The 24,707-nt window shown below is 40.5% G+C and overlaps 1 protein-coding gene across 2 annotated transcripts; it reads left to right on the forward strand.

Annotated features, from left to right (window-relative positions):
* The first annotated feature begins 1,143 nt into the window (after window positions 1-1,143).
* On the forward strand, window positions 1,144-21,695 carry DHRS9 (dehydrogenase/reductase 9). Of its 2 annotated transcripts, none has more exons than XM_032355864.1 (5): window positions 1,144-1,304; window positions 12,198-12,576; window positions 13,912-14,170; window positions 18,094-18,257; window positions 21,047-21,695. In XM_032355864.1, exons 2-5 carry the CDS (start codon window positions 12,264-12,266, stop codon window positions 21,268-21,270), a joined length of 960 nt encoding a protein of 319 aa, XP_032211755.1. In that variant the 5' UTR covers window positions 1,144-1,304; window positions 12,198-12,263; the 3' UTR covers window positions 21,271-21,695. The 2 variants fall into 2 exon arrangements, with proteins under 2 accessions (XP_032211755.1, XP_032211754.1); XM_032355863.1 differs by having other exon boundaries at window positions 12,205-12,576.
* Window positions 21,696-24,707: the final 3,012 nt, after the last annotated feature.

Raw genomic sequence — 24,707 nt, forward strand, 5'->3', positions numbered from 1 at the left:
AAAAGATCCCCATTTAATTTATAGGATGAAAGCAGTGTCTAAACTCTACCCAGACAGATACAGTCATTCATTCACTCATCCCAGCTAAACCATAATAAATTGCATTTTCAAGGAGGGAAGAGAGAAGCCTGGGAAACCTGAGACCTACAGCAATAAGCTGACATATAGGGAAACTGAAAGTAAGCAATCCATGGAGTTTGTACCTGGCTGTGTGCTTAAGAGGAAGGTGGTAGCCTGGGGACAGGGGGGTTACAGATTGTCTTGTCCTCCTCTTCACCTGTGGTCCCAGCATATGGCAGGTCAATCGTGACAAGCTCTGAAACAGACCAGCTCTGGGCAGGGATCTCCTTTCGCAGGGATCTCCATTCCAGGGACCACTTCAGTAAGCTCTCCTTGTCATGCCTTCAAACACCAATTAAAACTCATAAATAAGTACAGAACCTCATTGCATTAAATCATCTCCTTGCTCATCAATGCTGAAAAACTGAGAGAAAAAGAATCCTCCAAGATTGGTGTCCCCTACCTACTCTCTTAGCAGGCAAAGAGTACTAAATCAGAACAGACAAGTTAACAGGAAGAAAAAACAAACAAACAAACAAAAACCCAGAGACTATGAATAGTAATCACAATTCAAAATTAATTGATTAGGGGTGCCTGGGTGGCTCAGTGGGTTAAAGCCTCTGCCTTCGTCTCAGGTCATGATCCCAGGGTCCTGGGATCGAGCCCTGCATCGGGCTCTCTGCTCAGCTGGGAGCCTGCTTCCCTTCCTCTCTCTCTCTCTGCCTGCCTCTCTGCCTGCTTGTGATCGCTGTCTGTTAAATAAATAAATAAAATCTTTTAAAAAAATTAATTGATTAAAACAATGTGCATGGGACAGTTTACAAAATGCTTCCACATTACATTATTTCAACTGCTGAATCTGGTCAAGAGATTGCACTCAGAGATAAAGGAATGTTATTCATCCTTTTTAAGTCCCTCCTGAAAGTTGTTAAATTTAAGTTACTGAAGGTACTATCAATTCCTCCAAAAACACATGACCCACAGCTATTTGGCTTCCTTCAGCCACTGGAGAGAGATTTAGTCATCAGCCGGTGTCACAAAAGAATGACTCAGAGTGAGGAGGGAACCTGAGGGCTCTTCACACATGTGTGTACTCGGAGCTGGACGGAAGCCCGGGGAATCTCCTCCTCCAGAGGACTGGTGTGGTCAGGTGGCTCAATCCTTCCTTCCTCAGTACAGTGGACAGAACCACCCTCCGCCTAGCCGGTCCCCAACAGCTTCTCTACGCCAGTTCATCTCCAAAGGTAACCAGTGACTGAATTCTGTCATTTATCCCTCCGTTTCTCCGTCTTCAAACTGCCTTTGATTTTCCTCACTCTTACAGAACTAATCAAGTTGTTTTTCATGCTATGAAGTAATAATAGTAATAATAATATTACTATTAGAAGGCTGTGATGGACACTAAGTCCATCTTACTATAGACATGATCCCAGTGTCACCCGGGTCCTTGCCTGGAACTCCCCACCCCCAGCTCTCTTTGAATGTTCTTTGGCACCTTATAGTTACAACCAAATTTATATCTAGTTATTCTCTCTGTGCCTATTTGACACCATCTGTAAATCTTACAATGAACTGGAAACTGGATGGGGGGGGGGCGCTCCGAAAGGAGTAGTAATCTTAGTGGAGTTTCTTACTGGAACCGCAGATGTGCTACTGGGGTTCTGTGCAAACTATGGGTCTGATCTGTCTGTCTACCTGCTTTGCCAGTGTTACCAGACGTCCCTTGAGGCGAATGCACACAGGCATGCTCAGTGAGTGAGAAAAATTCCTTCTAGGTCAGAAGGAATCAGGGAACTTCCTCATAATACATATGATGCACAATATTGGGTTCCTGGATACTAAGATGACAGCAGTAAACCTGCTTCAGATGTATGATCCTATGATTGACATTTTACCAAGAAGACATTGAGCTTTCTCCCAAGTCCAAGTCTGTTTTCACTTTGACTCCCAAAATACAGTGGGTAGTTTAGTGGCTTTGCTGCCAATTAATCCCAGCATGCCCTGTTAAAGGCTTTAGGATTTAAATGGTGTGTGGTGCACTCCCTCAGTAGGTTGATTTTTAGCAGTTGCAGAAAAAGTTTAAATAAAACATATTTTTAAATTAAAAATCAACTTGGGTTGTACAAATAGCTCTGAAATGTCCCCCTACACACTAGCTCAAGGGTAATGATTATGCTTTATTTATATTAGAATCCTTTGGCATATGTTAGATGCTCTAAGAATGTCCGTGGTTAGATGCTGCATAAAATGAAATTTAAATGTCATATCATCTTTGTATTGTGTTTTTGAGATTTGAAAAGTGTGTCCGATTTTTAGAATAAATCCCAGTGCTTAAATACAAGAAAAAAATAGTTATCTCCTACACTTTAAATGAGGAAAGGGGGAATTGGTCGTAAAATCCTTATAACAAATGTCACTTTCTTAAGGTACAGACTAAAACCTCAGAGCTTTCCTTCTGCTCAAAGTTAAGTGCAGACAAAAGAAACACACTGAAGTTTTGAACATACTTTCAGCATCTATACATAACATTGTCTCCATATTCTAAATGTAAGGGCCTACTTAGCCAGAGCAAGCCATTTTGTTGTTTATACAGTAAATTTAGATTGACCCTGCCCCCCCCCCAGGAACTTACTTAGAAACAAGTCTGGGAAACCAGTAAAGTATGACTGACCAGCCCCTGATAACAGAGCCCATATACCAGGACGTGTCAGGTCAGGGGGAGGTAACAGAGCCCAGAATACAAGGATGAGTCAAGTCAGGTGGAGACATCCAATCAGGAAAGCACCTCCCTAACCACCCAAGAATGTGGACCCTGCCTTTTGGGTGCCAATTCTGACCAGAGTGATAGACTAGTTCAAATAGCTACTATAGGGTGAATTGTAATTCAATTGGCCACCTGGTGGCCAGGCTCAACCACATGGCCTTTACTCTATAAAAGTTAGTCTGTGAAGACCTGTACCCCTGGGGATAAAAATATATGTTTATAAAAATAAAAAATTTAAAAAAAAAAAAATTAGTCTGTGAGGCTGGGAGGGGTCACCTCTTTGCAAAAGATGGCCCTGGCTGGTCAGTTTGATTCTCGATGCTTGGCACCAAATAAAGCTTTGCTTGACCTTCGCTTTGTATCAGTCTCGCTCCTTTGACCATAGACCCAACACTAAGTTTTCTGGTTTTCTTTAAGTTTGTTGTTGTTGTTGTTGTTAAGTAATCTCTATAGCCGGCATAAGGCTTGAATTCATGACGCCAAGACCAAGAGTCACATGCTCTTCTGACTGAGCCAGCGGGCACCCATCTAAGCTTTCTTTGAAGCCTTGTAATGACAACCTATAACCGTATACAATATATCATCTCTTAAGTAAAGCAACCATGGCTTTCACAATAATTCTTAACCTGCCAATACCATCAGGAAGCCTATTGGCAAAGTAATCAACCTGAGGGGAATGGGGAATAATTTATTAATTAATAATTGTGGATATTATGATGAATTATAATTTAAAATGTTTGAGAGAAGGCAAAAGAAAATTAGAGATAGTTTTATCCTTAGAACTAAAAATACCAGTGTAAGCCCATCAGGCCTTCCCTCCATTAGGAGTGGCTGCCCTCCCTCTCCTAGGAGACTTTCTGAATGAATGAATCTGCAGAGGAAACACACACTCTTCCGCGCTTCACTGGTCCCACCACACAAATAACACTCTGGGTATCCCACACTAACTCCCTCCTGAAGGAAGCAGGATTCAAGGGAATGTAACTGGTGGAGGAACTTCTTTATTCCATGGAGTGAGAGAACTTACTGTTTCCATGACGACGAATACCACCTCAATTGTATCAGCAGCAGCATCATAACCATTATTATTATTATTATTACTATTATTTTAATCAGACCCTCAGAGAAGCCTTTCTAAGCATATTTTATATAGGATCCCTTGGCTCTGCTGAAAAAAAATTTCCTTAGATTTCTGGGTGCCCAACTTGCACACTTTTTTTCACAGAAATGTTATTTATTCATCATATAAATTAGTTTTGCATTAGGTCGAATTATTTCTTTTTCTTAGAGATGTGGCAAAAATCTGTGAAAGCTCACTTGGGTTAAAAAAACAAACAGAACTTCTTACTTCAAGGAAAATGTCGAAATAAAAAGGAATTTGGTATAATATAGCTAGGTTAACAAAATTTAAGTGTACTAAGGACATACATGTCCCCAATGCCATGGGTATTAAGAAAGTTGTGAAAGAGAACTTCAAAAGGAAAACATTTGAGAAAGCTACTGCTAAATGCTCTTTGATTTTTTTAAAGAAACTATTTAGTTGTTGATTCAGCTTGCGTTGTGATTACAACAAATTGAAAGTAAATAAAAATTCTACATATTCCAATCAGTCAGTGTAACTGACTAGTTGTAGTATCACCTTCTAAAACAAAGCCCCTCGTGGAATTATGCAGAAATAAAATCAAGTCGCATGAGAGGGAGTATTTAGAAAGAATTCTGTATTTCTTATGAAAAATGGGGCTCACCATGACATTGAGACATGGAGACATTATTCTCAGTTCTTTTTGTTTGTCTGTAACTGTCATTTATTTTTAAAGGGTGAGGAATGTCATTAAGAGAAGTGAAATCAGAGGATCTTTATTTTTTTATTTTTAATGGGGAAAAGACACCCAGGTATAGAAAGTTTAAAAAAAGCAGAAGTGAGAAAGGACAGTAATCAAGTTGCAATAGTTTCCTACAGCTGCAAACACGTGCTTACACTTAAGCATTTTTGCATGGCAATGAAAGAGACAATTAGTTCTCCTTTCTTGGTTCCTTTTCAATCTTTGTGGCATGATCAAGACTTTTGATAAAGTGTGTTTATTCCTCCTGTTAACTGATACTGCTTTAATTTCTTTGCACTTCTTCCTGCTCCTACACAGTTGGGAGTTGAGAGATCAGAATTTTAGCTCTAGCCACTCTCTGGATAATGACTTTCTGTTAGGAAACCTGTTCTACTTAGCTCACAGAAATATTTTGACAATTAAATGAGATAAATATTCCTCAAACACTTTTCAAAAACTGTTAAAGTTCTCTAAATTGGAAGTGTGAATATGATGTTGCTATTATTACCCTTCTGTCTGATGGTTCAGAGGGCTCGGAGACTAATCCAGTTACCACCGGAACCCTGGGCTTAGAGTTGAAACTTCTTCCTTCTTCTCTTCCTTCTTTCCTTCGACAGCATTTATTTTACCTACTGCCAAGGTTCATGCAAGTACTGGTGGTTGTAGAGAAGTGTACACATAGCCCAGACTCCCGGGTTGAGCGGGAAACCAGGTGGCAGTGGAGCAGAGGAAGAAATGGTGAATAACCAAATGTGAGTGGCCCGGTTATCAGTCTTCAAAACAGCCCTACGATCCTATCTTGAGACAATTAGCCTGCCTTTCTTTTTGTTTTGTTTTGTTTTTAAATTTTTTATTTTTTAATTACTTTTCAGCGTACTAGAGTTCATTGTTTATACACCACACCCAGTGCTCAATGCAATAGGTGCCCTCCACAATACCCACCACCAGGCTGGCCCAACTTCCCACCCCCTGCCCCTTCAAAACCCTCAGATTGTTTTTCAGAGTCCATAGTCTCTCATGGTTCATCTCCCTCTCCAATTTCCCTCAACTCCCTTTTCTTTTTCATCTCCCCATGTCCTCCGTGTTATTTCTTATGCTCCATAAATAAGTGAAACCATATGATAATTGACTCTTTCTGCTTGACTTATTTCACTCAGCATAATCTCTTCCAGTCCCGTCCATGTTGATACAAAAGTTGGGTATTCATCCTTTCTGATGGAGGCATAATACTCCATAGTGTAGCCTGCATTTCTGAATTTGTTTCTTACTCTATATAATGGAGATAATTTTACTCTAAGTCTTTTTATTTATTTATTTTATTTATTTGAGAGAGAGATTGAGAGGACAAGTTGGGGGAGGGGCAGAGAGAGAAGCAGACTCACTGCAGAGCAGGGAGGCTGACCTAGGACTCTTGGGATCACGACCTGAGCCAAAGGCAGATGCTTAAACCCTGAGCTACCTGGGCATCCCAAAAAAGGCACTTTTTTAAAATCACAGAAACTAACACTTAGAGTAGCAGCCTAGAAGCAATATTTATAAGTAATAAAACTTTTCTGGTAAGGCCATAAAAAATAATCCTCATCAGTGTGGCCCTACCAAGGAACTGATGACTGAGTTTCCAGAAAAGTGGTTCTGGACTCCCAACACAAGGAAGCTCTAGACCAGTGGTTCTCACCTGGGAGCTGTTTTGTCCCCCAGGGGACATCTGGCAATGTCTGGAGACATTGTTTGTTGTCACAACTGGGGAGGGGTTGCTCCTGGCATCACGGGGGTAGAGGCCAGGGGGTGCTGCTAAACATCCTGCAATACTCGGAACAGACCGCACAACAAATAATTGTTTCACCTCAATGAACAAAAAGTACCCATTGCCGAGGTCTGAGCAGCACACAGAGCAGGCCCCTCACGAGTGAACACGACTGATCCCGCCCTAATGATGAGGTTCTTCCTGTGCAGCAGGCATTGGTCCCTTTACTTTACCAGGTACTCTCCACCAGAGAAGTGATTATTTCCATTTTACAACTAGGAAAATGGAGGCTAAGAAAATATAAATAAATTTTCCCAAAAAACCTCTGATGATGGAGGAGCGGGCACTGGACCTCTATCTGCCTGATTCTGAGACCTGGGTTCCGAACCCCAGCCCTGCCGGGGTGTGTGTGCGTGTGTGTATGTGTGTGTGTGTGTGTGTGTGGCCTCAGTCCTGTCTTCCCAGGTTTATTTTTACTAGTTTAGGGAAAATCTCCAGGCCAGTTCAGAGAATGCATATTTAGAATTGCGCCAGCCCTCACGCCCTGTGTGGGCCTGCAGATCTGCTTCCCCTCACTCTGTCCTCAGCTTTGACTAGCCCGTGGGCTCACAGGCCCTGGGTCCTAAGAAGACTGTTACAGATGAGGGGCTCTTGCCTTCAGCCAAGTGGTGTGTACCCCTGCTAAGCGCTTTGTTGTGAGATAAACTGGAAGACAAAGCTGATAAGCAAACGACGCAAGCAACTAGGGTCAGTGCCCCCAGTCTGAATTATTGGGAACAACAGGCCATGCGGAGGCAGCCAGGCTGGCAGAATATGGTTGAGGCGGCCATAGTAGTCACAGTCATTCATTTACTTCTCTGTGGTCGATGAACCAATCGGCCATCCATCAGCTTCTGCATATGCATCGCGTTCCCAATGACTCCGACCAAGGGCTACTGCTAGGAAACACGACCACACATGGAATCCTGGCTAAGATAGAAGTCAAAGGTTTGTGTGTGTTGGTTTGTGATTGACTCAATGCAATGACCTAGAGGAATGTGAACCTTAGGAATGAAGAAGAACTGCTATTTCTTGGACAATAGTATTTGGGGTAAGAACAGGCTATATGAAACTCTCGGTCGATGTTGGTAGTCCCCTGGATTCAGGCTGCAGGCTGGGACCCCAGCATCTGAAATGACTCTCAGCCCAGAGGGGTACATAATGAAGATCACACATTTTAATGGGAGCCCATCCTTGACAACTAAAAAGCTCTTCTCTGTTGCCTGTCACCAAGGAAAAAATGAGTTTGGCTAATGAAAGGGGAAGTAAGGAGGAAATGGAGAGCATGAGGAGGGAGGAGGGAGCCTGACGGTTTGGGTTTGAATTTTTGCTTTTCTCTAGTGGTTGTGAAGGTGAACTTACCAAAGATTAGAAGTCCAAGGTCACTAGATCTTGAAGTGCTGGAGTTCTTGATTCGTGCATGAAACTCCTTTGGATTAAAAGAAGCCTTTTCTTAGGGAAAAAAAAAAACACTTTATTTTCCTCTGTCAAATTTTTACTTTTTTATTTTGCAATACTGTCAAACTTATGGAAAAGTTGAAAGAATAATACAACCTAGAATCCCCGAATATTAACATTTACCACATCTGCATTGTCATTCTCTCTTTATATCCATATGTATGGGGGGGGGGTTGTTGCTGTTGTTCTATTTTTAATTGAAGTATCATTGGTATACAATATTATATTAATTTCACATGTATGATACAGTAACTTGACATTTGTATACATTACAAAATGCTCACTACCTATCACCATACAAGTTATTATGTTATTATTGATTATTTTTCCCATGCTCTACCTCTTATCTCTGGGACTTATTTATTTTCTAACTGGAATTTTGTAACTCTTAATTCCTTTCACGTGTTTCGCCCGTTCCCCACCCCCACCCCTTGACCACCACTGCCCCAGCAACTGCCTGTTTGTGGCTTGGCAACCACATCTTCCTTATCCATTCATCTATCGATGAACACTTAGACTGCTTCCTTAACTGTTTACTTATTTATATAAATATAGTTATTATTTTCTTAACTTTGAGAGGAAGTTGCAGACACGGTGCTACTTAATCTTCAAATACTTCAGTGTGTGTTTCCCAAAAGCAGGGCACTTTCTACATAATCATAATAAATTATAAAAATTGAGAAATGAATATTTATTGAGTTGCAATATTATTTATCAGATCAACAAATCTTACTGAAATTCCACTAGCTGAGTAAATAATTTTCTTTCTGACAAAAGAAAAAAAAATAGTTTTCTGACCCAGTATCACGTATTGCACAAGTTATCATATCTCTTCAGTTCCCATTTATCTGGAGCAGTCTTCACTCTTTTTTTCCTTCCTGACTTCGACATTTTTAAAGAGTATAGGCCATATATTGTGCAGAATTGGGAGATATGTCTCATGCAGGATTAGCTTCCATGTATGCAGGAAAGTGACTCTGTGTCCTTCCCAGTGCACAGTACCAGGGGGCCCATGATGTTGGTTTGTCCCACAACTAGTGGTGTGAATTTTTGTTACTTGATTAAGGTGGTATCTGTCAGATTTCTCCGCTGTGAAATTGTTATTGCTCTCTTTTTAATTAGTACATTTCTCACGGGGAGATATTTTGAGATTCTATAATTATTGTTTCTTATCAGAATTTCACCTAATAATTTTAGCATCCATTGATCACTCTTGCCTGAAGTAATTGTTGCTATTACAGTTGCCAAATGGTGATTTTTCTAATTCTATCATTTCTTTTACATTTATTAGTTGGCTTATTAATTCTTCTATAAAATGAGGCAAAGAACGTGCCCCCTTTAACTCAAAAGGTTGTTGGGAGAATCAAATGAGATCTATATTTAAAAGTGCAGTGTAGAATGCTTCACAAATGCAAACCATTCTTCTGCTATTCCTCCCCTTCTGCTTGCCCAGCAAAACATGATGACATAGAAAGTTTCCACTCTCTGATCTAGGACACATTAAACCCCATGAGCTTTTGCATTCTTCAAATAACTCTATGAAATTTGGATTGCAGTGAAGGCTACAGAATCCATTTAGAAAATAATTCAACATTTAGTTGTTCAATTATTCAATTTATTGAGGCTAGAGTTGAACAACACACTATACTAATTGAATTTATAAATACAAAATTTCCTTAAAATTTCTAAAAATGAAATTTCCCAAGAGATAGTTACACCAACACCTTACCTCAAAATTATACGCTTTTTAATGTATATATATATTTAAGAAGGGAAAATTCTACTAGTGGGGCATTAATTTTCCATAAATAAGAAACTCCTACACAGGAAAGATTTGGGAAACTAACCCAAATTATTAAGGCATGATCGTCTAAAAACTTGATGGCTTTAGAAATAGACACAGCCATATCAAAAGAATCAGCCAGTTTGTTTAAACCCACTATATTTTAATTTTTACCTCTGACTTAGTTTTATCAAAGGACAGTCTCTTACCTCTTCTCTCTTTAGCTAAAGATTTTTTGCCAGGAAGAAAGATGAAATCAGAGACCAAAACTTCCTTGAGAAGTGAAGATGATATATTATATCAAGTGATTTTTTTTTAATCTGAAGTAATCTGTTCCTTATAAAGCAATAGAAACAAAGTTGCATGAAAGTGAGTACATGAGTGTATATGTATAATTCTATCTGGGTGTATATTTCTATTCCTTATTAGAGAAAGAAATATTTACATATACAGGAAAAAAAACTGGAAGAAAATATGTACCAAAAATATTGAGTCAAATGTGATAATCATTACTCAATTCTTTGGTTTTTTTCTGTATCTGCCAATTTTTTTTTTAACCATGAACGTAAGTTACTTTTACAAACAGAAAAAAGATGAACAATTTTTTTAAATGGTTCAAATGAAAAACCAGGAAATAGCTGTAAAAAAGAAAAAAGAAAAAAGAAAGCCCACTTTTATAAAATTGCTTGGCCTTGCAAGCATTTTGAACATAGGGTCCATGAACAGTCATGATTCCCAAAGTATCTGTGAGGTCTAAACTTCAACTCCAGGCTTATCCATTGTCCTCTGTGAAGCACTCAAAGCCCTTCTTTCTTGATTTTAAGGGTGGATCCAGATCAAGGGCAGAGACATGTGTGAACACAGGGCAAAGCAAGGAAACTTCCTGCATCGAAAGGGAAGGAAATAAGGTCTCTCCCGCAGGTGATGTTGTCTGTGACTCCTCTTGCTTCCAAAGGCAGAGAGAGCCAATGCAGACCCAGTGCTGCTCCTATGTGGTGTGGGACCTAATGATCTCCTTCCTTTGGTTTGCCTATGACTGAGCTGGGAAGTCTGAGCTGCCATGATGCTCAGACATGAAGCAAACAGGCAAATGTCACCCCCCACACTCATCCCCCATCTCTGCCTTGTTCTCGTTCACTTCCTACCACGGGATAGCTTGCTCTTCCCAAGCAATCAGTACCCACAATAAAAGTGATAGTAGAGGCTGTCATTGTAAATGACAAACATTGCAATATATATGGGATTTTATATCCCAAATAGTTTGAAGTCTCACTCCATGATACTTTTGATATTATGCTTCCAAATTAGTATCACACTTGTTTTCAATAATACAATTGCTTGATTTATTCACAAATGTTATTTTGCAGCCAAACATTGTATAATAATTAGTACAACTTTTAAGATGGCATATGCATTTAAATGGTCAAGACTATAAAATTAATAGGGGTACCTGGGTGGCTCAGTTGGTTAACTCAGTTGGCTCAGTAGGCTCAGGTCTTGGACTCAAGGTCATGAAATCAAGTCTTACTTAAAAAAAAAAAAACTATAAAATTAACATAGTATTCTTTCTTTAACATTTCCAAAACAACTGTGATATTTCTAAATTGGTACAGTCAGCCTACATGAAATAGTAATTTGTTTTTTATTTAGGAAAAGATAAAAAGGTAATACATGCTGGGGAAAATGCAAGTGGTAATCTTCTGAAACCCTCCACCTGTTTGATTTTTTGCCCCTAGGCCACCTCTAGCCTGGACTAATTAGTTTTCTAGGTCATCCTGCTGCACTTATGGTCAACGCCTCCTGATTTTCCAGAAAGAATTTGCATTCCTTTATCCTATGTCATGTAATTCTTTTTCTCACAGAAACTAGTGTGCAAAGAGAACAGAATCTGAGGTTTCTTGATTCTGTTTGGGATGCTGTGCCTTTGGCCATCATCCCTCAATCTCTTCCCATTCATCTCACCCTCGTCCAGGCGCTCCCCGGTGGCCAAGCATTTGCATAATCCCTGCATGGAGTTGGGATGATCTCAGAGTTTGGTTGAAGAATGACACTAACCCACTGAAAATAAGAAAATGGAAACCAACTTGGAAATATTTTCATAGTGGCAACTACTTTACCTGACAGTATAAAAATAATTAAGAATCTAATCAATCAATTGAAATTGAACATTTTCTAATAGATTCGCCTATTCTACTCTTGAATTTCACGAGGTCACAAGCGATAAGATTTTACTGTGACAGTCTCTGTTTCAGATGGATAAATTCATACATTCATTCACATCAACACAAGAGTTGCGTCAGCTTTGCCATGGAACCTCTCTCCTGTTCACTTTTTCTGGCTGTTTTGGTTAGTTTTTGCATTACTTTAGAGGAATGGTTGAGCACTTAAAAGGCCATCTTCCTAGCCAAATAATAGTTATTCTTCTTTTTTAACTATTCACTCAAGTGCATTAAAATATCTGAAGTCGGCAGTGTTGGGTTATAGCACCTCGATTGTTCTAATTTGAGTTTTCTTTCTAATTTTGAGCTCTCAGGTCACTGTCTTTTATTGTTCAAGAAAGGAGAATCCCTATCCTATACAGAAGGAAAAAAAATGTTCTTCTGGGTGTTAGCCCTCCTAATCCTTTGTGGTTTTCTATGGAATTATAAAAGACAACTAAAGATTGCAGACATCACAGATAAGTATATTTTCATAACTGGTTGTGACACTGGCTTTGGAAATTTGGCAGCCAGAACTTTTGATAAAAAAGGATTTCATGTAATTGCTGCCTGTCTGACTGAATCAGAGTCAATAGCTTTAAAGGCAGAAACCTCAGAAAGGCTTCACACTGTGCTTCTGGATGTAACTGACCCAGAGAATGTCAAGAGGACTGCCCAGTGGGTGAAAAATCAAGTTGGGGAGAAAGGTGAGTGATGTGGGGGTGGGAAGAATGGAGGGGGTGTTGTAAATTAGCTACAGCTAAATAAAATGTGTTTGGATCTTAAATGACCTTTCAAGAAAATGTCTCCTAAATACCAGCTATGGTACTGGAGAATCTTGGAAAAATCTTAGGATAAAGCCCTCAGTAGTTTTGAGCTGCAAGCTCACTGTTTGCATGAGAGACACAGCCCACATTATCCTCAGTCTTAAGTCCCAGTGGGTGAATTTCGAAGTAAGTTTGAGGTATTGACTTTCCCTGCACTTCTCTCATAAAATTCTAGTTTAGCTACATAAAATTCTACATTTAGCTACAGTAGCTACATTTTAGCTACATTCACAGTGAAGGAACTTGGGGCTAAAAGCTACAGGAGATCATGCAAGCAATCAATGTACATGAATTTTCTCTATCATATCTACATCATTTAGTTGAGACTCCAGACCACAAAAGCAATGGCTTAATAATGCTCCTGACAATTTTTAATGCTTGAATTCCAAATAACTTTAACAATATTAAATGTTTTCCATCATAAAACAATTGATGACTGGATTTTTTTATTTTTTTACTAAAAATAGATATGAAGTAGATTGTATTGCTCTTTGTAAAAAGTAGTTTATAAATAAATAATCTCTGGCTTTGCAATCTAGTAAATGGAAAAAAAAAGACCAATTTACTATGCATCTACGATAAAAAAAAGCAATAGCGAAATAAGTCAATCAGAGAAAGACAATTATCATATGATCTCCCTGATATGAGGAATTTGAGAGGCAATGTAGGGGGTTTGGGGGTAGGAAAGGAATAAATGAAACAAAATGGGATTGGGAGGAGGACAAACCATAAGGGACTCTTAATCTCACAAAACAAACTGAGGGTTGCTGAGGGGAGGGGGATAGGGTGGCTGGGTTATGGACATTGGGGAGGGTATGTGCTATGGTGAGTGCTGTGAAGCGTGTAAACTTGGCAATTCACAGACCTGTACCCCTGGGGCTAATAATATATTATATGTTAACAAAAAATAAAAAAAAATTTTAAAAAAGACAAAAAAGCAAAAGGTTCATTCAGTGTCAGTATTTTACATGCAGAACCAGAAATAGAGTTACTGTGAGACTGGCTTCCAGTAACAGAGCTCCAACTGTTTTAATTTCGCCTCCCTCCCCTCTTAGAGAGTAGTTCCTTCCCAAAACTGTAAAGCATTTCAGAGCAGGAATGTGTCTACAAGGAGGAAATGGCAGAGTTGTGTAAAGCAGGGACTGTATTTCCATCAAGGATGCCCATATAAGTGCCATCTTCCATCACACCTTCTTCCTTTCCACTCTGATCTAGGTCTCTGGGGTCTGATCAACAATGCCGGCGTTCTCGGCGTGCTGGCTCCCACCGATTGGCTGACAGTGGAGGACTACAGAGAACCTATTGAAGTGAACTTGTTTGGCCTCATCAATGTGACTCTAAATTTGCTTCCCTTGGTCAAAAAAGCTCAAGGAAGGATTATCAATATCTCCAGCATTGGAGGTCGGCTCGCGTTCAGTGGAGGGGGTTATAATCCATCCAAATACGCAGTAGAAGGCTTCAATGACAGCTTAAGGTAAAGCAAACATTGACATATTAGGAAATAATAGCTGTTAATGTTTACTGAATGTTAATTATGTACTAGACACTCTAGTTAGTGCTTTAAGTTATTCCCAATTTGTAGGCAATACCATTGAAACAAAGAGATTAAGCAATTTGCCCAAGGTCACCCAGCTGGTAAGTGGTAGAATTGAGATTTGAACTTAAGTCTATCCAAGTCTTTTTTACTTTTTTGCATTAATGTATGATACTGACAGTGATGGTAAATTTATATTCTACAGGTCGGTGTGTTATATAATCAGGGAATCATATAGAAAACCTAAGGCAGGGTATAACTTTCCATTGGTATAACTGTCAGTTGCAGAAACAATAGTACCATCTTATTTAAACCCTCAGTAGAAAATTATCTGATAAGGTAAATGTAATTATCACAAAATAATAACTCAGCTATGCAGCTTTTGTCCCCCTCTTGTTGCAAATTCTGGATTCAAATTTCCATACATTTCAGACACTACAGCTAAATGGATGATAACTTTCCCATCCTCACCCCACCTCCCAAAGACAAGAAAGACAGATTTCCTCTGATGCATCCATTTCCAAAAAAAAAGGGGGAATTTACTAATCAGAGGTGAAGATTTTGCTCCCACAAGAAAGCACTAACCACATCTTTTTGCTGTGCTATCAGAGAACCCCAGAGCTCTAAACAAAGAATCTATTTAACAAATAAAGACCCCAACTCAGTGCCCTCAAGCATGGATTTCTCTGGATTTGTAACATTTGATATTCACTGGGCTTCCTGAATCTGTAGGTTTATATCTTTGGTCAAATTTGATGAGTTTTCAGCTATTGCCTCTTCAAACATTCTTTTCTGCAATCCAGTCTTTCTCTTCTTTTTCTGAGACTCTATAACACAAATGTTAGACCTTTGACTTTGTCCCATAAATCCTTAAGGTTCTGCTCACTTTCTCATTTTTCTCTCTCTGCTATACATATTGGATAATTCCTAATGGTCTACCTTCAAATTCACTGACTTTCCTCCATCATCACTGTGCTATTGAGTCCAACCAAAAAATATTTTATTTTGGTTATTGTGTTTTTCAAGTATAAAATTTTCATTTGGTTCTTCTTTGTCTTTTCTTTTCTTTGGGAAATATTCTAACTTTCCGGTCACTTCAAGAGTATTTTCCTTTGTATTTGGAACATTTTTATGATAGCTGCGTTAAAGACTTTGGTAATTCCAACATCTGTATCCTTCGGCATTAGCATCTGCCATTGTCTTTTCCCATGTGAGTTGAGATTTTCCAGTTCTTTTTATGCTGAACATTTGGAATGTGCCAGTTCGTTTTATGCTGAGTATTTGGAATAATATGAGACTATGGGTCTTATTTAAATCCTATGGAGAATGTTGATATTTTTGTTTCATTTTATTTATTTGAGAGAGAGAGAGAGCACGCATGAGTGGGGTGGGAGGGGCAGAGGGAGGGACGGTGCCCGCCTGAGCTGAAGGCAGCTGCCTAAATGACTGAGCCACCGAGGTGCCCCAGTATTTTTGTTTTATCAGACAGTTGATGAGGTTGCATTCAGGTCACAATTGCTAACCATCATTCTGTACTTTGAGATTTCAATGTTTGCTTGATTTTTAAAGACTTTGCTGTGGTATTCAGATCTGTTCTGCAGATGTTCTACACAGTAGCCATCTGGGATATGAAAGATGCTTGTCCCAGAGTTCGCTTCTCTAAGTCAGACCCACACATGCATGTGTGCTGTGCATAAACAATGTTAGAGGTGCACTTTCCTGAGCTCCTCTCTCTCTCATCTTTCCAGTTCTCTCTTGTTTCCTGGGACTGCCCTCCTGCTGGAAGTTACTCCATTCTTTTTTTTTTTTTTTTTTTTTTTATTATTATTTTTTTTTTATAGATTTTTTTTTTAATTTATTTATTTGACAGAGAGAAATCACAAGTAGATGGAGAGGCAGGCAGAGAGAGAGGGAGGGAAGCAGGCTCTCTGCTGAGCAGAGAGCCCGATGCGGGACTCGATCCCAGGACTCTGAGATCATGACCTGAGCCGAAGGCAGCGGCTTAACCCACTGAGCCACCCAGGCGCCCGAAGTTACTCCATTCTGCCAACTACTTCACACTTACGCTGGGCATGGGGCCACATGATGGGAGGAAAGAGAGAGACAAAAAGCACCAGGGTTTCTTCCCACCCTCTTGGAGACTAATAACCACTTTTAAAAAGGGATTTCAGGGCCCCTGGGTGGCTCAGTGGGTTAAGCCTCTGCCTTCGGCTCAGGTCACGATCTCAGGGTCCTGGGATTGAGGCCCGCATCAGGCTCTCTGCTCAGCGGGGAGCCTGCTTTCTCCTCTCTTTCTGTATGCCTGCCTCTCTGCATACTTGTGATTTCTCTCTCTCTTTCAAATAAATAAAAATAAAATCTTTTAAAAAATAAATAAATAAAAAATAAAAATAAAAAGGGATTTCAGCTGAAGGACTTATGTGTTTGCAATGCACTATACCATGCCTGAAATTACCCAGTAAAGAATGGTTTCATTTTGTTGTTGTTGTTTTCTAAATCATGGAGCTGGTACTGGGAATGGTATTGTGCGTGCAGGTCCCAGTCCAGTGGTGGCCCCAGAATTTCTATATATAGGAGGATTTAGGGTCAATGGTCCAACTGGGAGAAGGCTGGGGCTCTTCAAAGCTGTATTTGCCCAACACAGCACACATAACTGGGTTCATACTGGTTTGACTTACCTGGTAAACTTAGTTGGGTGACTTAAAGCCATTTGTCCCTAGATTGTATGTTATTTCATTAGTAGATGGGGTGACAAATCTTTCCAAATACTTTCCAAAACCCAAAGAAGCACAGAAGATACGTGAGTAAAGTAAATTAAGTTAGAAAATAACTTTTAATAATTTTAATGCAAGCAACATACTTTTCAAAATCTTTCAAGATCAAGTTAATTTGCATTTTTAGTAAACTACACTGCAAACTAAACAATAGGCATGTTGCTGAAAGCAGAACGTAAGATAATTCATATTTTAAGATCATTGGTACAATTCTTTAAAAATCATGTGGTAAAGACTTATATAAAATGAGTAATTACTTCCTCATAGATCCTTGGTGGAAATATACATTAAATTTAGGAAATAATTGCTCATATAACAGTTTGCAATTCTTTGTTTTGCTTTTAAAAGGGGGAAGTGCATCATGATTCCCCTAAAACCTTGTTGCCCAGTAAATCTGAGGCCACATAATGAAAGATCTCATTGAGCAGGATAGGGAGCAGGTGAGCCACATCAGAGATTGTCACACTTGTGTCCCCAGCCTGTCCTCATTTGTGTCGCAATGTCCTCACATTTCTAAAATAGAAGTAGACTTGTCCATCCAGGCCAGTCATCACTCCATTTTCCATAAGGTTTTTTGCATACCAAGAAGAAACCTGTCCTTAACCCGACTGCTTGTCAATTTAATGAGAGAGTATGACTTAGTGGGGAGCACTAGTCCAGGAGGGGGTCTGCCCAGATCCCTTTCCCATTCTGCCATTAAACCAGCCTTCACCACGCTAACTTCAGCTTCCTCACTGCAAACTGAGAGTGTAGAACTAAATATTCCTTTCCAACCCATGCATTTCTGTGATCCCATGAAAAAATTCGTTCGAGGGGCGCCTGGGTGGCTCAGCGGGTTAAAGCCTCTGCCTTTGGCTCAGGTCATGATCCCAGGGTCCTGGGATCAAGCCCCACATCCGGCTCTCTGCTCAGCAGGGAGCCTGCTTCCTTTTCTCTCTCTGCCTGTCTCTCTGCCTACTTGTGATCTCTGTCTGTCAAATAAATAAATAAAATCTTAAAAAAAAAAAATTCTTTCAAAAATAATCACCCAAATAGCAAACATTCTCCAAACAAACCTGGATTAAATATCATCAGTGTGTTCTTTCACAGACGGGACATGAAAGCTTTTGGTGTACACGTTTCATGTATTGAACCAGGATTATTCAAAACAGGATTATCAGATCCAATAAAAGCCACTGAAAAAAAACTCGCCATTTGGAAGCATCTGTCTCCAGATATCAAACAACAGTATGGAGAAGGTTACATTCAAAAAAGTAAGTCTCTGGGTGGGCCCAGGGTTCCTCTGGAGTTCATTGTTCTAGGCAACATGAAGAAGACTCAAATACAAATGAAAAAACAAGGTTTTGTTAATGATATACCAATAGGGAGATAACATATGGATTAAAGATCCCTATTAATTCCAGTGCCATCTCTTACTTCAAGTGTTTACAAACATTTACTGAGCATTTACCCCGTGCCAAATCCTACCTTATGAATTCTATCATTTACTCCTCAAAAGAACCATAGGAGCAGTGAACAGAGGCATGGAAAGGTGAATGTTCTATACACAGCTGTACAACTCCTCCCGGTCATGCCTAGACTCGAGCCCACAGTCTTCAATTCTACACAAGCCTCTTCTTTTTGGTAAACACCAACCACTCACTAAACATTGGTCAAGGATTTATGGAGTTTACAAAATACCAAGACTCAGACTCTGACCCTTAACCAGCTTAGTTTAGTGGAGGAGAAAAAGTAACCAGTGAGATTGTAAAACAATGAGACTGTGCAGAATGCAAGAAAATTGATCCTGTAATTCTTAGACAGACCCCAAAAGCCCGGAAGGGGTGCTAGACAGTACAGTCTCTAATTGCCCAAAGGAATTCAGAACTGGATGAAAGCATTGCTGGCCAGTGGCCTTTCTGAGACAGGTCAGGTTTGAGCAAGGCCTAAAGGCCAGGAAGGAATTAGCTGGGTGGAAGCCTTCCAGAGCAGGAATGCACGGGGGGTGGAGATGGAAGGCGAAGCAGCAGCGTAAGTCATATTGAGTCAGGGATGGAAATAATAGATTAGTGTATGATGACTAACATATAGTGAACATTTGGTACTTGCCACCATTCTAAGTGGTTTACATGGACTGCCTCATTTTAAATGCCTAAATAAACCCTGTGAAGGAGATATTCCCTGAATTGTCTAGAAACAGAGGCACAAAGAAGCTGCTTGCCCAGGGATGCACAGTTAGTAAGTGGAAGGGGTGGCTTTGAACCCAGACAGCCTGACTTTGCCATTTAGTCTTGGGCCCTGCCCGATCATGGAAACGAGGCATTAAGGAGCTGGTGGAACTTCCTGTACCAGGTCTCCACCTCCACCTCAAACTTTCTGGTCATGTTTAAAGCTTAGTCGACATTCCTCAAACACTTACTGGGCTCCTGCTTTAAGCCACACAGGGCCCCACCTAACTTTGTGTCACTGTAACCTCAAAACTCTGGTCCTGCTTCTTCACCTGGAAATTTGGCGAGAGAGCCAAGTGTGGCAAGGTTCAAGGCCAGAAGCTTTCAAGAGGGAGCCAAGAGCCAAGTCAAATCCACCTGGGAGGTTTTTAGGATGACAGACTCCTCCAGCCACCTGACCCGACTGCGCACGCACGCACACACATACGGAGAATGTCTGGTTTCACAAACCTCCCAGTGCTATCATGTCACTAGATGCTGAGAACCTCTGCTATAAAATACTTGTGTTTCTCACTCATTATCAACTCTGAAAATTCTAAGTAGGTTCAGAAATAAGGGCACCTGGGTGGTTCAGTGGTTAAGCATCTGCCTTGGGCTCAAGTGATGATCCCAGGGTCCTGGGATGGAGCCCTACATAGGGCTCTGTGCTTAGCAGGGAGCCTGCTTCTCCCTCTCTTCCCTAATCGTGCTGTCTCCATCTCTCAAATGAATAAATAAAATCTTTTTAAAAATACCTCATTTAAAAGAGCTTTCTCTTTTTGATATTAACACTGATACTTTCTAAATGCCTATGAATAGGTCATCAACTTCCATCTCAAAATTATTTTTGACTTGGCCCCTGGCTCAGGTGTTCCCTCTCAGAAATACCAGAAGGCTTTGAGCACAGTTTTGCACTGGTTGTTTTTATTATTTTTTCAAACTAGGACTTGAACATCAGCCAGACTCATAATTCCCAAGCAGACCACGAATTTAAGCTCACCCTTCTTCATTTCCTAGACTATAGTTGTGAAAGTTTAAAATAGCCACTAAGACTTGTTAGGTAAGTTCTTGTGGCTATAGGGGCCTTAACTTGAAAAAGAGATTTAAAATCATAGATTTTTCTCTTAGGAAGACACAGCTCAGGTATGTTTTAAGAACAAGGCAGGAATGCTCCGAGCCATTACCAATCTTCTGATAAAATACCTGCTTCTCTAAAATGACCCTAGAACGTTACTCAAGCATTTCAGCTGCCTGATCACCAGGATATGTTTAGCTTTCTGAGTCAATACTTTTGGGGATGATTCCCTCTTTATTCACCGAATTACAAAGACACAAGGTATGTGAGCGCACGTGCACACACATGCATACTCGCACAGCCCCTCCCCATTTCCTAAACATACAGTAGTCCCTTAAAACAAATTTAGGATCAAACCCATAGCTTCTTGGGCTCAGAGGCCTCATGGACTTTATAAAGTATCTTTCTCTCATTGCTTTAAGGTAGTGGTTCTCGAAGTCTGCTCCCTGGACCAGCACCATCAGCATCACCTGAAAACTTGATAGAAATGCAAATTATTGGGTCCCACTTCACACCTACTGAGTCAGAAGCTGGTGGTGGGACCCAGCAACTGGGTTTTAACAAGCCCTCTAGGAGATTCTGCTGCCTACTCAAGTTTGAGAGCGAGCAGTCGAACGAAAACATTGCTGCATCCTTGAAACCCACCACAGGGGCCTCAATTTATAACAGCAAATTCAAAAGAAATTTTCACACACACACATCCTCCCCTTTACACCCCAGCCTCATACACTCCTTTCCCCCTTCTTCCAAAGAGTACATGTACTTTTGTCTCTTTCTGCAGGTCTAGACAAGCTGAAAGGCACAACTTCCTTTGTGAACGTGGACCTCTCCCTGGTGGTGGAGTGCATGGACCATGCGCTCACAAGTCTCTTCCCAAAGACCCATTATGTTGCTGGAAGAGATGCCAAGGCCTTCTGGATACCTCTGTCTCACATGCCAGCAGTTTTGCAAGACTTCTTATTGTTGAAACAGAAAGTAGAGCTGGCTAATCCCAAGGCGGTGTGACCAGTGTGACTCAGCAGACAACAAATGCCTACCCCAGGTTATGAGATTGGCTGCTTTCAAGGGCATATCTCCTTTTTGGTCTCATTCCTTACCTAATCCAACCCAGACTCATTTAGATCATTTAGATGTGCTTCTTTTGATACATGAGGGAGTCCTACCCACACTGGGAATGTCCCAGGGTCCCTTCTTAAGCCTTCTTTGAGAAGAAGGGCAGCAATGACCTATCCCATAAAGGCCATGATAGCACCTGCCCAATATTTAGGTTTTGTCTGCTTAATATATGTAAGGGAAATTGAAAGCCTTTCCCATCCAACATGATCTCTGCCACTGCCAGACCCATTGCCTCTAGCCCCCACACCTTGAACTCCAGAATGTTAATTATTTGTCCCGTATCAAAATGTTCAGAGAAAAGTAGATTACTTTCATGAGTAGGTTGGATGTCTTATTTGCTGAGAAGAAGACTCAGAAAGACTGGAACTCAGTTTTCTAACCTGTGGTGGGTCAGGGGAAGGTGGGGTGAGGAAGCATCATGTGACTCACACAAACGAACTAGAACAGAGAAACACTAGGGAGGATTACAAGTAGGAGGATAGGGGAGGAGCAGAAGGACAAGAGGCTTGAAAAGAAGAAACAAGTATGGAAGTAGAGGGAGGGAGAGTCCAAGACAAGCCTGCCTGTTCTAGAGGGAGCTGTGGAGGCTGAACAGCCGTTTCAAGGCGGCTGTGAACACAGATGCCCACACAGCTGTCTATGGAAAGCTGGTAACAAAAGTAACCACTCATTCCAAAGAAGAAAAACAGAAGGTATTCATGTCATTATGATGACTGTAAATATAACAAGACCCAGAATATCTGCAACAACTTACACCCAAGATGGTTGGAAAGCCTGTGTTTGAGGTGTCTCTGAAGCCCCATGAAGACATAGAGCTAAATTAAGACTCTAGCCTACAGTTACAGTGACAGCTGTAACTTGCTCTTTGCTCATATTCGTGGTCCTTATTGGACTGACCCTGGCCCCACACCTCATCCCAAAACAAGTTCTCTACACGGTTGCTTCTCCAGATAGCAGCACCCAGTATCACTCATGTAGGCTAGTTGACAATTCACATGAAAAGCCTGAAGTGTCAAAATTCAATATTTGTGGCTAAATTATATAGGGTGAAAGAGCCAGAAAAATTGTATCATGTAAACACACACACACACACACACACACACACACACACACACACACTTATTGTGAAGAAAATATTTAATATCTGCTGCATGAAACCATACCCATTTGAAGAGATCAGTAATGCTATTCATTTTTATCCACCTTTCTGGAAACATCTGTTCATGAGGTAGTCTCCCCTTCTCACATTTACAATGTATTAATGACTTTGAAAAAACAAATTTTCAATGGTGTCAGTCCACCTGGACATACATGTCATTATTTCAAGGGAAAATACACTCATCCTTTTTGCATGAAAATGAAGAAAATCACAGCAGGAATCAGAAGAATTCTCAGGCAAAGTTATCTAAGCTATTGTCACTACCAACCCCGGGAAGTCACCTCCATCCTGGGGTCCCATTGACAGCTCACCTTTAAGATCTCTGAGTTCTTCTTGTTGCCAGTAACCGCCCGCAGGTTAGGGAACCCTCGCACAGCTTGTCCTTGGAGCCGAAGTTCATCAGCGTTGTTTGCTGAGGCTCTTCCTTCTCACCTTGAATTCCCAGGTCCTGGCTTCATCACATTGTTTTAAAAATGTCGGGCCCACTCTCCCTGATCGTCCTGTCCTCCGCTGCTTCCAGGACTTTTAAAATCCTGCTTTGCTGGACGTCCAACCATTCCAGTTGTGTTGTGGGGTCTACCTAATGGTCTTATTTCCTTTGTTTCACCTGGACCTGAGTTCTTTGCTCATTTCTCCACGTAACTACAATTGTCAAATCCCTGTTTCATCAATCCAAAAAGGGTTCTACTTAAATGAATGCTCCCCAATACGGTATCATCTCAAAACAAAATCAAATATATTCACCCAAGCAACCTTGAAAGCTTTTAAAACTAAATGAGAAGATGGCAGTATTTGGAATATAAAGGTATAGTCTCAACAAAAGCACAAGACCTGGAAGGAAGAGAAGGAGAGAGGAAGGGAGGGCATAAAAAGGTCGTTGCCCCGGGAGCCTGAGGTATGACTGTCTCAACTCTCTCCATCTCACCATCACTTCTGATATTCTCTGTGCTCTTAGGAAAATAATATATTTTTTATCTATACTATTTGGGAGGACATATACTGGGCATTCGGCTAAGTCCTGGCCAGTAAGGAACGACACGGCCCCTTCCTTCATAAAGCTTATTATAATCCAAAAGCTGAGATTACTACTTGGGATACCTTAGAGTAGCTTCTCCAGGAATCTGTGGTCAAGCTAAAGTGAGATGTTGTCTCTCTACCACCTCTCGTTTAGGGGACCCTTTCCTCACTTAGTTTGGAGGCACAAGGAGAACCTCCCAGACTTTTCCTCTGATATGACCTAAAAAATCCCACTACATCCTCTGTAGCTCTATCTGGATATCCACAAGATATTCACATCTGGAGTTCCTACCACTCTCACCTGACCTACCCTTTCCCAGGCAAGCACCAACTACTATCAATTTGATCTCCTAAGGAGATACCTCATCTACTACTTTTCTTCTCCAAGGGAATCATCTATTCAAGCTTTCATCATCCCTTATCTCAATGGCAGTATATTTACCCTTGTATTTTTTCGATGATTTCTCCTCACTGCAGTCAGAATTATTCATAATTCAGATCTAATTATTCTACTCTTTTCTCCACCACCACTTTCTTAAACCCTTCAGTGGGTTTCCATTGCATTTTGGCTAAGGACGAAAATGCATTACATAAATGACGTTGCCCCAGCACTTCTCATTAGCCTCATTTGAGGCTCTTCTCCTCCTCAGCTAGCCCCCTCAGACCCTTCGTCCATGCTCTTGCCTAGGAAGTTTCCATTTTTCTTGTTTATCTAGTTTCCTCATCCTGTAGATCTCAGACCCTTCCTCAAGGAAGCCTGTACAGTTCCAAACTCTGACCACAGTCTTTGTATCCCAAATTGGTTTCTGTCTTGTACAGGACCCTTATCACAATTTTCATTACATATTTGTGTAATTAGTTTGTTACTTTGGGTCTCCCCAACCAGACTTTAAGTTTCATGAAATCAGGAACCATGACCCTTCGCTTATCTTTGTATTCCCTTGCCTAGCACAGTGCTGGCACACAGAATCACTGTTCAAAAATATTTATTGAATGAATTTAGAAATCAGCCTCTCTGAGCCTTTCTGACTAGGGGGCAATCTATCACTTAAGATAGGGCTTGCCAATCTCATTGATTGTGGTATTAAAGAATCAGTTTGATTATAATCCTATAACTTCCTTAAGTCTCCTTACCTCCTGTTTTTTCTGT

This window comes from Mustela erminea, chromosome 8, assembly GCF_009829155.1.
Source record: "Mustela erminea isolate mMusErm1 chromosome 8, mMusErm1.Pri, whole genome shotgun sequence".
NCBI classification, from domain to species: Eukaryota; Metazoa; Chordata; class Mammalia; order Carnivora; family Mustelidae; genus Mustela; species Mustela erminea.

Excerpts from the sequence above, each read along its gene's own strand:
- DHRS9 (XM_032355863.1), top strand. The coding sequence starts at position 1,145 with ATGTGTGTACTCGGAGCTGGACGGAAGCCCGGGGAATCTCCTCCTCCA. Across the intron at positions 12,577-13,911 it reads AAATCAAGTTGGGGAGAAAG|GTCTCTGGGGTCTGATCAAC; the intron begins GTGAGTGATGTG and ends ACTCTGATCTAG. Across the intron at positions 18,258-21,046 it reads AGAAGGTTACATTCAAAAAA|GTCTAGACAAGCTGAAAGGC; the intron begins GTAAGTCTCTGG and ends CTCTTTCTGCAG.